The 14,476-nt window shown below is 35.0% G+C and overlaps 1 protein-coding gene across 1 annotated transcript; it reads left to right on the forward strand.

Annotated features, from left to right (window-relative positions):
- The first annotated feature begins 9,294 nt into the window (after nucleotides 1–9,294).
- On the forward strand, nucleotides 9,295–13,808 carry cav2 (caveolin 2). Its single transcript, XM_056452229.1, has 3 exons — nucleotides 9,295–9,552; nucleotides 10,177–10,364; nucleotides 12,444–13,808. Exons 1-3 carry the CDS (start codon nucleotides 9,403–9,405, stop codon nucleotides 12,592–12,594), a joined length of 489 nt encoding a protein of 162 aa, XP_056308204.1. The 5' UTR covers nucleotides 9,295–9,402; the 3' UTR covers nucleotides 12,595–13,808.
- The last annotated feature ends 668 nt before the right edge of the window (nucleotides 13,809–14,476 follow it).

Genomic DNA, 14,476 nt, shown 5'->3' on the forward strand with positions numbered 1-14,476 from the left:
TTTGGGATTTGGTGGAATGGGAGATTCGCATCATGAATGTGCAGCCAACAAATATGCAGCAACGGCGTGGTGCAATCATGTTAATATGGACCAAAATCTCTGAGAAATATTTCCAATACCTTGTTGAATCTAAGCCGCGAAGGATTAAGGCATTTCTGAGGGCAAAAGAGGGTCCAACCCGGTACTACTAAGGTGTACCTAATAAAGTGGCCTGTGTGTGTATTATATATTTTATATTCTAATTATTAAAATAACTTTGATAAATATGTCATAATATTGAAAAAATATAGTGTCATGTGATGCTAACAATTAATATGATTTAGAAAAAAATGTGTGTAAATCAAAATCCAATATATTAAGATGCTGTCTTTGCAATGATTTTTCACGAGGGCACATAAAAGCTTAATGCCAGCTGTAAATCACCTTGAAGCTCAAATTGATACCATGTTTATCAGTAGAGCAGCTTATAAAAACTTGGAGGGCCATGAAACAAGCTTACTGGCCAGCATTGCAGACTTGGCTCAAACTAAAGAGAAAAAGCACACCTGAATCTGTTGAGTAACAGCAGCGGTATGCGGCATCTGATACGTCTGCCTCATCTGAACTATCCTGGAAAATGGTTTGAGGGCTCTGTCATGTGATGGAGATGAATATTGCTCCGTGTGCGACTGTGTCAGACCTGCAGGACTGAAGCTAGCGGGGAGCTTTTCCATTGCAAAACCTGCTCCTTAGTACAGGTGGAAGAAAGGTGTTTATCTAATACTCTATGGACTTGCTGGGCCCCGGGCTCTGGGTGGATACCTGATGTTTTTCACTATCACCACACCTTCAGCTGGTGCTGTTCACAAACACTGGGCAATGTGGGTGCGGAAGAGTTTGGGTGTTTTTGACTGGTTTTATTGTGCTTGGAAACGTTACAAAGCATTAAACCTGATCTGTTTAGACAAAGGTACACGCTGGCAGAGAGCATGAAGGCTAATGTATTTCCTTAAGTTGATTTAAGTTCAGTCTTTATTAGCAGTCGATGGAGAAACAAAGACTGCTTTTATGTAATGTTTAAAGAAAGACTTTGATCAGTGATGTAAAATATGTGCTATTCACAAACCTTTTGCTGATGACTTTAATTAAAGCCTTCTCTTTTATTGGCCCATAGTCTACCTCAGCTTCACTGTCCGGTCCAGACTTTGTTCTTTTAAGCTCTTTAGGGTGTTCTCTTCATGGATGAATCTCAGTTTTAACTCTATAGGGCAGATGGCAAACAATTTGACATCACATGGTGAGCAGTTTGATGTCAACATTTTGAATCAAGTTGCCCGTGGTTGCGGAGGGGTTGCGGTTTGGGCAGGCATATGATATGGACAACGAACAAAGCTGTACGTTATTCAACCTAGGCTCATTGCAGAAGCGTACACAGGTCTACATTTTTGGGGGCAACGAAAAACGTAAATGCGCCTGCTTCCTGTTTTTGCAAGTCCATCAGAGGCCGCTATGTTCATTTTTTGATGGTCTCAAATTTCTCTCGTGTGTCCTCTTCTCGCATAAATCCATCAGAGGGTGCAATATACACTTTAACCGACCAGGCCAGCTTGCTGTCTACTGAGTGGCTGACCCACCCATTCCCTCCTTAAACCCAATCGATAGTGTTTTTGCTGTTTCCCATGATTTCACCTTGTTTTCAGCTTGTTGTTTATTTATTTATTTTTATTGTTTTTGTTTTATTTGATCTTTTATTTATCTTTTGTTTCTGGAACCGTTCTTTGCCAGACTCAAGTACCATCATCATGGTCAACTCCCCTCTATGTGTCCCAACGTATGCAGCGAGCTACTGGGCAAACTGGTAACACTGGAAAAGCCGTTTAGAGCGTCATTATGGACATTTTACGTTATAACATGGTTCAAATGATGGATCTGCGACAGAGAAACTACGGTTTTGGGAAACTCTCCTCACTACATCGTTCTTTTCCCAAGTGATGCATCGTACTATGTAAGCTCAGCTATGAGTTATGTCATTGATTGGGAAATGCACCCCTGATCGACTCTTTATGATGATGTGTTGCACTGTGTAAGGTCCCTCTCCCAGGACTCCCTTTGCATATTTTAGAGTGGTCTTTTATTATGGCCAGCCTAAGGCACACCTATGCAATACTCATGCAGTCCAACCAGCATCTTGATTGTCTCACCAAAGAAGTACTTACTAACACAGATTTAGACAAATGTGTGAACAATATTTCAGGAAAATAGGCCTTTGGTTTCATAGAAAAACTTTTAGATCTTTGAGGTCAGCTCATGAAAAATGGGAGCAAAAATAAAAGTGTTGCGTTTATATTATTGTTTAATGTATATAGTTGTGTTTATATATAGAGATAGGCAGACAGCATTTTTAAAATTAATAAAAAATATATATTTTTTATATTATAAAATAACTTAAGTGCATATTAATACTCAAGCAGCAACAATTTATTTATTTATTAGAGTCAGTACAGAGTAATTGTACTCTAATAGATGTGGAAATGTGAGGTTTCAGGCCTGGGAGCTGATGACAATAGAGTAAGTTTGCTATAGGCTTGTTCTCACGATTACTGCATGTCAAAGTTGTTATGCTGAGCCAGTAAGGAGATTCACAGAGCAGAGAGCTTTAGCAGATGAGGTGGCGATCAGGAAGTCTCATCTCATATCATTGTTCTTCTTCACTTAGATCACACAACAAAGGAATGTGACCTTTAGCTAATTCATCAAAAATCACCAGCACTGTTTGTACTGTAGAATTAACAGTTTTCCTTTATGCCTAGAGAGTGTGTGTATGTGTGTGTTTGTTTGTGAGTGTGTGCACTTTTTTAGTGGTTTATGAAGACACAAATTATGTATACAGTATGTATAATCAAATGGCCATGGTTTTATAGTGTTGATATGGTTTATGAGGACATACCCTGTGTCTTCCTAAATCCAAACTGTTAAAAATTATATATATCTATAGATATACAATATATCTATATCTATACGTTAAAGGAACTAGATTCCCAGGTCTAAATGGTGAATTAGATTTTTCTTCATTTTTATAAAACAGTTTATCCATAGATGGTCCATTGATTATCATCATATATTGTAGAATGTGTTTGTATTTTCTTATGTGTACATGTTTTTATACGTGTATGTGTGTATATATGTGTATGTGCACATGTAAATGTGTTCGGAAGTATGTATGTACATGCCATGTTTAAGCATTTTTTGTATGTCTGTGCATGGTTTAAAGTCACCTTCTATCTATGCTGAATTAATGATAGTTGACTATGTCGGTTAAATTATTTGAGTGTTGTCGAGATGTTTGAATGAGTCATGTGACCATACTACTCAAAAGAGACTCTAAACGCACCTGATCACTGTTACTCTGATGAAGGCAGATCCTTGCCGAAACGCGTAGGTTTCTTTTAAGATTAAGCCATGTGAATAAAGGCTTTTTAAAATTTTCACATTTTCCGAGTGCCTTGGACTAATTTTTGTAGATGTTAAAAATTATACTTAACATGATCTTTTCATTTACACAATTTCCACAGGCGTACTGTGAGGGTTTAAATCAAAATTATAATGCATGGTTTTTAGTATAACGTATGTTATGTCAATTGAGAGTCCTCATAAACCACTGTGTGTGTGTGTGTGCAGGAGAGTCACACCACATGATATTTTACCATCTAAATTAACCTTGCTTGTCATCAAAAAGACAAATTATCTAATATTTTAAGACATTTATTGACTTCGAGATATTTGAGTTTTTTCTGCATGTTAATTGCACAACACTGGCTTGTTTTTACTTATGGAGTTGTTTTATTTTTTTTTTACTTTTTTCTGTCAAATCCAATTAGTCTTAAACACAACAGTGTTTAATATTATCTTAATATTATTTTGCCAATGTTAGTTGTATTAGTATAATTTGACTATTAGTATGTCAAATTATTAATTCATTTTTTTATGTTTTATGTAGTTATGATTTACTGTATCAGAATAGTCCTCCTTATTTTATGCTCAAATAAAAAAATAATGTCATTTTAATATTATGGTTTTGATTTTAGCAGGTTATAATAACAAAATAACCCTGATAGTATATTCAGTTGTTATGTATTCTAATTAATTTCTGTGTTTATTATCATGCAATATGTATTGAATCAATGTATACATTTACATTACGTGTGATGTATTTAAAATTAGTGATGAATAAAAACAACACACTAAGCCTTCCTGGGAATCACAAATTTGAGAAAAGTATCATTTGAGTAGTTTTGTGAGATGTTGCTCAACCAAGTGCAACTTTACAAAGGCAGCTGTCAATCACCTGCTAAGCTGTCGTGAAAATGACATATATTGGTTTTATTACTTTGCTTTTAGTAGCTTGTTGGGCTGGTCCTGTATCCTCAAGGCAAAAAACTGCTGAACTTATGAACTTAAAGTTATTATGATGGTAAAAGATTGCACCGGAATAGATCAATAAGACTCGCCTGCAAACCCCTTCATCACAGATTATAGTCCTCGGGACTTTAAGTGAAGAGTTCAGCAGTAAATCTGATTGCTCTATACAGTCTGATCCAGAAGAAAAGTGCACTGTTACTAGATTAATAAGACAGAAAACATACACTGTAAAAAATGCTGGATTCCAATCCACACACTCGATTTGTGTTGAAAAAACATGAAGACATTTTTCATGTTAATTTTTCCACAAATTTAAGTAGATTGAACATAAATCAATTGAGTTGTACCACCCAAAAAACTCAGGAATTATGTTGTTTCAGCTCATTTTAAATAAGTAGCTTGAACATATAGCATTTTCGAATGTATATAACAAAAGAAGCCTGAGATCACTAAGATTTTTTTATATTTTAAGCCTACTTGTTATGGTTAGTGTTATATATCAAAATACAGTAAAAACTATAAAATTATAAAAAATTACAATTTAGTACAATTGGGTTCTTACTAAATGTGGTTTCAAGAGTTCACACTTAGCTGATGATTGATTATAAAGCTTGTTTGGCATGCCGTTCCGGGGAGAGAGCCCTGAGCTCATAAGATCCTCAAGCCTGGGGCTACCTGCAGAGCAAGAGGGGAGATTGAGCTCATGCAGGTCTTGAGAACTCCCCCTTATTTAGAGCTGATGACAGATTATATTAATTTATATATAGAAATATACTGCTGGTTAAGAGTTTGACTATAGTCCTGATTGATTATAATGATTTGCTGTACTTATTATTGGTTCTCAATAATTGATAATGATTCTTATGATTATTAATGCTGAAAACATTTTTCACTACTTCATAGTTTTGTGGAAACTGATACTTTTTACTTTCAGGATTCTTTGATAATAAAGTTCAGATTAGAGCATTTATTTGAAATATTAATTCATTTTAAATTTCATAAATATCATTACTTTCACACTTGAACTGTAATGTTTCCTCAATACATAACAATAAATACTTTTGAATGATACAATATCACAAAAAAATATTTCCACAAAAATATGAAGCAGCTCAACAGTTTTCAACATGGATATACAACACTAATAATAATAATAATAATAATAATAATAATAATAATAATAATAATAATAATAATAATAATAATAATAATATTAACAATAAATCTGGGCATCACATTGGCACAGTGGGTAGCACAATTGCCTCACAGCAAGAAGGTTGTTGGTTTCGATCCCCGGCTGGGTCATTTCTGTGTGGAGTTTGCATGTTCTCCCTGTGTTTGCATGGGTTTCCTCCGGATACATCGGTTTCCTCCACAATTCCAAAGACATGCACTATAGATGATTTGAATAAACTAAATTGTCTGTAGTGTATGTGTGTGAATTAGTGTGTATGGGCATTTCCCAGGGATGGATTGCCGCTGGGTAAAACATATGGCATCTGCTGCGTAAAACATGCTGCTGGATAAGTTGGCAGTTCATTCCGCTGTGGCGACCCCTGATTAATAAAGAGATTAATCCAAAAAGAAAATTAATGAATGAATAATGAATAATAAATCTAGTAGCCGATCATCAAATCACAAGAATAATTTTTTTTTCAAGTACATTCAAAAAGACAAATGTTTTTTTTTTTTTTTTATGTAATATTATTTCAATTTATTACAGTTTCTACTGTGTTTTTGATCAAATAAATGCAGCCTAAATGCAGCCTTGGTGAGCATGTTTATTGTTTAAAAGCATTTTTAAAATTGTGCTTATCCCATGTACGGATCCATCACTTTATTCATTCATTCATTTTCTTTTTGGCTTAGTCCTTTTATTAATCAGGGGCCGCCACAGTGGAATAAACCACCAACTTATCCAGCACATGTTTTATGGAGCGGATGCCCTTCCAGCCACAACCCAACACTGGGAAAATGTATGCTTACATATTAATAAAACTTAATATAAATAAATTAACCATGTTTCAGACATATAAACTGTTATGATCACCAACAATCTAGCAGTTGCAAATCGCTGGAGAACTACAATTCTGCCACTGAATCGAACTACAACTGCCAGAAGTCATTGCTCCAATCACTCCTGCCACAGCTGACAGTCATCCAAACACTGACACACATGCACAGCTGAAGATGATTACTTGGACTATAAACACCACACATTCAAACAACCTTTGCTGAGTCTTGTTTCTGTTTAGAGCATCGCGGAAGCGTTATGCTTGTCTTGCCTTCGTGTGTTTTTGACCTTTGATTTGTTCATCCTTCCTGTTGTTTTGCTACCTGACCATTCGGCTGTTTTTGACTTCGATTCTGGATTTTCTGTATGCTTCTGTTTGCCCTTGTTTTGACCGTTGCCTGCCTGACTAATCTGTTTAATGAACTGCACATGGATCCTTAACTCCCTTGTCCAGCACCTTTATGTTACACAAGCAGTTTTAAATCAGTTTAATGCAATGCAAGTTGAAAATACTCAAGATTAATTTGGTTCATCTTAAATCTGAAGGCAGCCACCAATGTTTGGTCTGAAATTAGAGATTTGATCACTGTGTCAAACTCATGCACGTGGAGGAAAGACTTTGGCACCTTTGCTGTGCAGCTTTAAATCGGCTGCGTGTTTATCCATAGGGATTACGGCCTGTATTGTGTGAGTCCTGGTGGGCCGAATGTGCTTTTCACTCCCACTGTTGTGCTTTTGCTCTGCTGTTATTAGCCACTGATGCCTCTCCCCATTTTACAACACAATGAGTTTGCTGTTTATGTGTGTATCAGCTTCCTTCATTCCTTCTGGTTATAGTGATCAATGTTATATTCAGATGGTTGGTATGTATTATGAAATGTGCTAAAATGGTAGGAGCTTTAGAAGATGATGTTTAGCAGAATGAGGAAGGTGGTCATAATCCAGTTTCACTGTGGAAAAGAACAGGTTGGAAATTTTGTAATACACAGAAATATAGCTGATTAATAAAAGGTATTTGTGTTTTAAGTTAACGATTTGAAAATGTTTAAAACAATCATCAGACATGATGAGTGTCATTTCATGCACATATTTGTCTACATGAAATGTAAAATAGTGTAGATTTATGAAAATTACTTTTTAATATTTCAAAGTACATTTATTTATTAATTAATATTTTTTTACATTTTACTTGATGTAGAAAATATTCCTCAGAAAGAAATTGATTTATTATATTAGATAATATTTAATAATGTAAAATTAATGACAATTTATCAATTTATTTTTACATATCATTATTATTTTTACATAATATTCATGAAAAATATTTAATTATAAAACATTTATAATTTTTATTTATATACATGAATATGAAAACATTTATTTATATACATGAATATTTCCCCTCAATATTATATTATAAATTTCAGTGTTTTAGATTTTCACATATGCTTGAAAGAATTTTCTTTATCCATTATTATCATCATCATTATCATCATCGTTATTATTATTATTATCATCATTATTATTATTTCAAGATTATCATCAATCAATTTCTTATTCACAAATATCAGTTATTGCAGACTCAAATAATTACATATTTGAGTGTCTCCTGGGGTGCCCTGTGTAAATTCCTGTTTTATGTTGTTTTCCTGCATGTTGGTTGCACCACATGACTTTTATCTGATGGAATAATAACATAAATATCTAATATTATTTCAGTGTTTTTAACATGGTGAATAAAGATAATGCTAAAGTGTTTGCATACACCATGCCATTTAAATTTCAGTGAGGGAACTTAATTTTTTTAGGATGAGTTGTCCCTTTAAAAAGTCAAATAGGAATGCAAAAACAACCACTGGATCAGTTAACAGTGCATAAAAGATATGAGTGGCCTACTGGCACTGGCAGAAGGTAAGACAGGCAAATGATCTACTAAAAGTCATCGACCGAGTCCAAAGCCAGACAAATGCTGCCTTATAGGTAGTACATGCTGTACATGCTTCTGAACAATATATCAATAAATATGCTAGCTTAACTCAAAAACAATATTGATAATATGTCTGTACTTGCTATAGTGAAGACAAGGAATAAAGTAGGCTCTCATCAACTTAAACGCTGATCTAAAAAATTTATAAATTAATAAATAATAGCTATTGGTAAGAAACCAGTTACATTTTTAAAGCTTAGATGTATAGATATTTTTAAAAAGGCTGATGAGAGTGTTATGTTGGAAGGTTGAGCTCCCACAAATCAATAATGAGTGCTGAGAGGATTTGTGACGGTTAAAAAGAATAATTTTTAAAAATCAAAAGCGTGGGAAACAAGATATCTACACTCAAACGTAAAGAAAAGTAAATAGCCTATACAAGTATAAACAAAAGTAATATTCATAAGTACTTCTTAGACAGTTAACACATTGTTAGTTTAAATTTCTCGTATAGATTTAAAATATATATATTATTTAATTATTAAAAGAACCAACCATTTTTCAGTTAAATAAACGAGTGATTAATTGTTAGCATGTAATTACCATTTAAAACACTGAGGAGACTGTGAATGCAACCACTAAGCAATTCTCTAAAGATTTAAAGTTTTAGAACTTTAAAATAATTCAGATTTTAAACTTTATAATAAACCTATGAAATTAATGCAAAGTGTAAAATGTGAGGAAACGGTAAAAGTAGGGTTTTATGCCATATGCGCTATAGAGGAAATAACAGTAAGAATCTGTTAACATTCCTAGAATTCTGTTTCAATAAACAATGTATCGAGATAAGGACGGCTAGACTGGGATTTACCACTTTAAAGGTTCCTTTTCTGTTGGTCCACATTTGTTTGTAGCAGAAAACTGGGCGCCGCTTGTGTGTTTTGTCTGCGCGTGAACTCGTCTTCCGTGAGGGGCGTGGACACGTCCTGTCCTGAGCGCACAGAGCGCGTCCAGCAGGCGCAGTGGACAGAAGCGCGCGCCTTGCAACTCCAAAACTAAAAAAATGGGTCTGGAAAAAGAAAAATCAGAGACCAGGGTGATTATGGATGAGGATGAATTCAACAGATCGATTGAACCTATACTTGGGAAAAAACCGAACGTGTATTCGGAGGACCAGGACAGAGATCCTAAAGATATCAACAAGCACCTAAAGGTAAGTGACAGCTTCATGCGAGAGGTGCTACTGAAACTTATTTGGTAATATTAATGTATATAACTGAATAAACATGATTTAGTTTCCTGTGATGGTATAAGTTGTTTTCACTCACCACTATCACGAGCACATTTTAAGAGTGAGTTAGATTTATGTGAATGTTTGCACATGCGCAATAAACCTACTGGATACGCTTTGCCAATATATTTGAGTTTTAATATGTCTGCTTTTGCATACTGCATTATTATCTACACAAAAAAGAAAACAAATGACAGGAAAGAAATATGTAAATAAGATACCAGTAGTTTTATTAAAAACAATAATTACAGATGCATTTAAATATTGAATATCAGCACAGCTTTGATAGTAGTCAGGCTAATATGTTTCCTTTTCATAAACCAACCAATAATATTATTAATAATGTTATTAATGATCTTTATGATAATAATAATAATAATAATAATAATAATAATAATAATAAATTCCTAAATATAAAAAGTAATAGACTTTTAGCAATATTTCTTTGGTGCTGTTAGAATATGAAAATAATATTTACTCTTTTTACATGTTGGTTAATCTAGTGTAATTAATGTAATTTTTTTAATGTCATGTTTGATTCCACAGGTTGGTTTTGAAGACATCATCGCTGAGCCCATCTCCACACACAGCTTTGACAGAGTTTGGATTGGTAGTCATGCTGTTTTTGAGCTGGTGAAATACGTCTTCTATCGGATCCTCACCACGTTTCTGGCCATTCCTATGGCGTTTATTGCGGGGATTGTTTTTGGGATCCTCAGCTGTATACATATTTGGTATGAAAAGGCTTCTTGTTGAGAAAGGCTGCTGGCTCTCTGTTGTATTTTCCACAGCTCAATTGCAGAATATTTTCCTTGGCCACTTCCCACCAAGATAAAGACTGGCATTTAAAAAAAATGAAGAAATGTCACAGAAAGTTTGTATATTGGTTTTTCCAGGGCAGGTGGGCCTGCATTTCCACTTAGAGTGGAAAAATCCATACATAACTCACGCTGGATTGTTAGCATTTTAGTCAAGTGTTTTGCTCCGACCTCTTAGCGGTTTGACACATGCAGGCAGAAACTTGGCAAACATTGGTGCTTGACCCTGTGCAGTTTAGATCAGCAACTCTTTGAGAGTCAGTCCTCCTCAGGGTGAATGTATTAGCACATGTGGATGTTTGTAAATTTCACAGCCTAATGAAGCAGAGAGACCCTGTTAGCTTAGGAATGAGTAGTCCTGACAAATTAGCTAGATAAGATCAAGGTTGAGATGTCAGTGTAGCTCAAAGGGAAAAGAAAAAAAAAACTTGGTGAATATTGTTAGTCTTAACTCACTGCTATTGTGGGTGACTTCTCAAACTCTGAGATTTGCTAAAGACAGGGTTGTTTTGTATTTAAATTTACATCTAATCATGTACATGTAATTTTACCCCGCTACAGCAGGTGAACAATTCTAAAATGTCATAATGTCTTGTAAATTGGCTGTTTTTACTTAGGTCAGTATATAGCCACATAGAATATCCATCTAATCCTTTTTGCAACCAACTAGACGCTAAAGAGAAAAATGAATTGTAAAAAATATATCTAAATTGACTCAAATTGTGCAGCTTGTTGAGGAGTGATTGCTTTTGTAAACCATAGCAACCACCTAGAACAGTGCTAAAGACCACACAGAACATTACCCGCAACAACACTTTAACAATATGCTCTCAAATACCACAGAAAACTTTAGCAGTTGCATAGCCACACTATAACCACCAAAATACTGCTAAAATACCACAGACAACATTAGCAACCCCAAAGTTAAACCAAAACAACCACTTATACCCAAGTGCAGTGCTAACAACAATACAAAATCTTAGCAGCACAGTAACAACCACGCAGAATCCCAAGCATAGAGCTAAAATAATTTAACGACAGCATAGCAACACCCTAACAACCACCTATATTGACAATCATACTGATAAAATAAATACCACAGAGAACCTTTGCAGCTGGATAGCAACATCCTAATCAAGATACCAGAGAAAGTGTTAAAAACAATACAAAATCTTAGCAACTGCATACTGTAGCAACACAGTAACAACCACCTATGGATTCCAAAGCATAGTGTTAATTAGCAAAGAGAACTTTAGTGATTACATAGCAACACTCTAACAACCACAAGATTGGCAATCTTACTGCTAAATACCACAGAAAGCCTTAGCAACTGCACAGTAGCAGTGTTGGAATGTTTTGATGCTGGTCTGCTGGTCCTGCTGGTTTCAATGCTGGTCTCAATGCTGGATTTAGCTCAATGCTAAATACCACAGGCAATGTTAGAAGTTGCATAGCAACGCCCTAACAACCACCTAGATCATCAATCATGCTGTTAAATACCACAGAAGGCCTTAGCAACTGTTTGGCCAAACTCTAACAACCATCTACATAACAACACACTAGCAGCCAACCACAACACTGAGGGCATGAGTTTTGCATAGGTGAAGTATTAATCAATTCGTCAGAATTATTCTAGTTAAAAAAAGGTTAATGTTATAAATACAGTTATTGAATGTACAAAAAAGGCCTTAAATCCCAAAAATAGGAAGTTTAAAAAGCATTTAGACACGTGCTGTAGATAATGAAAACATATTATATTTCTCACACCTCTTATTCGTCCCTTATTGGCCAGTGTCCAGTGATGCTCACTGACAGATCTCACATATGGCTTTAATGTCAACAATAGCAAAGCTGATGATTCAGTTGAACCACTGGATATGAAGGTTAATGCTCCAGGGTTCATTTTTAACCTAGGACAAAGAGAGGAACACATTTACCTTGATATGACTAAATAAGTCATCAGCACATTTAATGATGAGCTATTTTCCTCCACAGGGTGGTGATGCCAGTGATCCAGGGCTGCATGATGACACTGCCCTCCATCCACGTGATCTGGACCAGCTTGATGGACATGTTTATAGGGCCGTTCTTCTTCAGCATTGGACGGTGCTTTTCCTCAATCAATATTAAGACTGAGCAAATCTAACTCCGCATAGAAGTATTGCAAAATCTTCTTGTCACACTCTTTTGCCCTCCCTTTTGAGGGTTACTAGCTGAAGGATCATTTATCCTTGACTTCTGAAGCACAGAGAAGAGACAAACTTTTCTCTCATTACAATATGCAATATTCATTTCGTTGTAGCCACTGACATGTCAACTTTGTAATAGGTGGCGCCAATGCAGACATGCTTTTTCAGTACTGTTATGTAAGTCTAAATAAGCTTTTATGTTATATATAATGCAATACTTTTAATGTAATGATTGAGATTTATTCTTTAAGGATGATATATTGTGCTACTGCATGATGAATGTTATTAAAATAAGCGCATGGTGTGCTTGTAAGGAAAAAAATATATGCAACTACTTCCAATAGGGCTGTAGGTTTTTTGAGCGTTTTATTTATACTGTTTGGAGTTGTTAGATTTTTATCAACAACAGTAGGGTACGTTTATATAACTAGGTACTTTCAAAATGGAAAGGATCACATACAGACAGACATCATTGTCAAAAACAATCATGCTCACAAAAATGAATGAAAAGGCTGCATTATGCATGCCGGGCCAGTAGATGGTGGTGTCACTTTTTAAAGAAACAATGCGTATCAGCACGCATACAGCGCTGTAGTCTGCTATTGTTATTTTGGATGTTAAGCACTAATACAGTGTACAGACTGAACATAAAATACACATAATGAATGAAATCGTTTTCACAAATTCACGTTTTTGAAATTTACACTTCAGGAGCTATAGTTTTCAAAAAAACTGCACATTGAAACCTGTTTTTAGGCCTCCAAAACATGTTGATGTGTGAACAAACTGACAAAAAAAATGTTTAGTTCTGTAAACGTACCCTTAGAAGATTTGATGGCATTCCAGTGTGAATTATTTATGATTTTCAGGTACATTCCTTGTTTTTTTCTCTATTAATGACATCTTTTGAAATAATAAAACAGCAGATGATGATTAGTTTGACTTGCAAAGCCACATTTGACATGCTGTTTGCCATAGATTGTGCTTTGTTAGTGGCTCCACAGAGTAAATGGAATATTTGACTGCAATGGAACATTAGAGGCTCAGGTGCCGTTTCCTCAGCCCTGTTGAGTGATGTCATGTAGCAAACATGCTGAACACAGCTCAGCTTATGAACGACAGAACAACATGCCTCTCAGTTCACCAAATAAAATTATTTTCGGAAGTTGAAGGACTTTGTTTTCTTCGCTGAGAAACTGTGGAGATCAATGTTTGGCATATAGAATGTTAACCTGACTAGATTTAACATATTGTGCAATTAGAAGCCTTCAGGTGACATGCTGAACACAGAAAATATGCCTGAGGATAACAGCGTACCCGCGTTATCAAACTGTATGTTTTTAGTCAATATGAGTGTTCTATTGAGTGCTTAACAGCTGGGTTTTATTAAATCATTCTGATTTTGTAGAAAAAGGTTAAAAAGGTTTAATATGAGCTACAAATAGATGTATCTTGTCATTCATTGAAAAGTTATATAATATAGAATTAAATCTATCATATAACAAGAATGCTGTTGGAGTTTTTACCCACAGCAACCTTTAGCCACTATCACAGGCAACGTTGTTTGCATATTTTGCATTGCTTGTCACATCCCTCACTTTGCCAGTACCTGACCAAGAAATACAAACATTTGTTAGGTGTAATAAATGCACACTAAAAAGATGTATAGGTAGTAAAGCAAATGATACGCAAGTAAGGCAAACATGAGAAAAACAAGAACCTGCAGCTTCAGTGTTGTTCAAAACATTCCAAACTGAAGTGCAAGTCTTGCCTCGAGGAAGCTTTTAATATGCAAACAGACTTCAGTGTAGTTACCTTTCAGGTTTATACATCTGAAGT

This window comes from Danio aesculapii, chromosome 25 (genome assembly GCF_903798145.1).
Source record: "Danio aesculapii chromosome 25, fDanAes4.1, whole genome shotgun sequence".
NCBI classification, from domain to species: domain Eukaryota; kingdom Metazoa; phylum Chordata; class Actinopteri; order Cypriniformes; family Danionidae; genus Danio; species Danio aesculapii.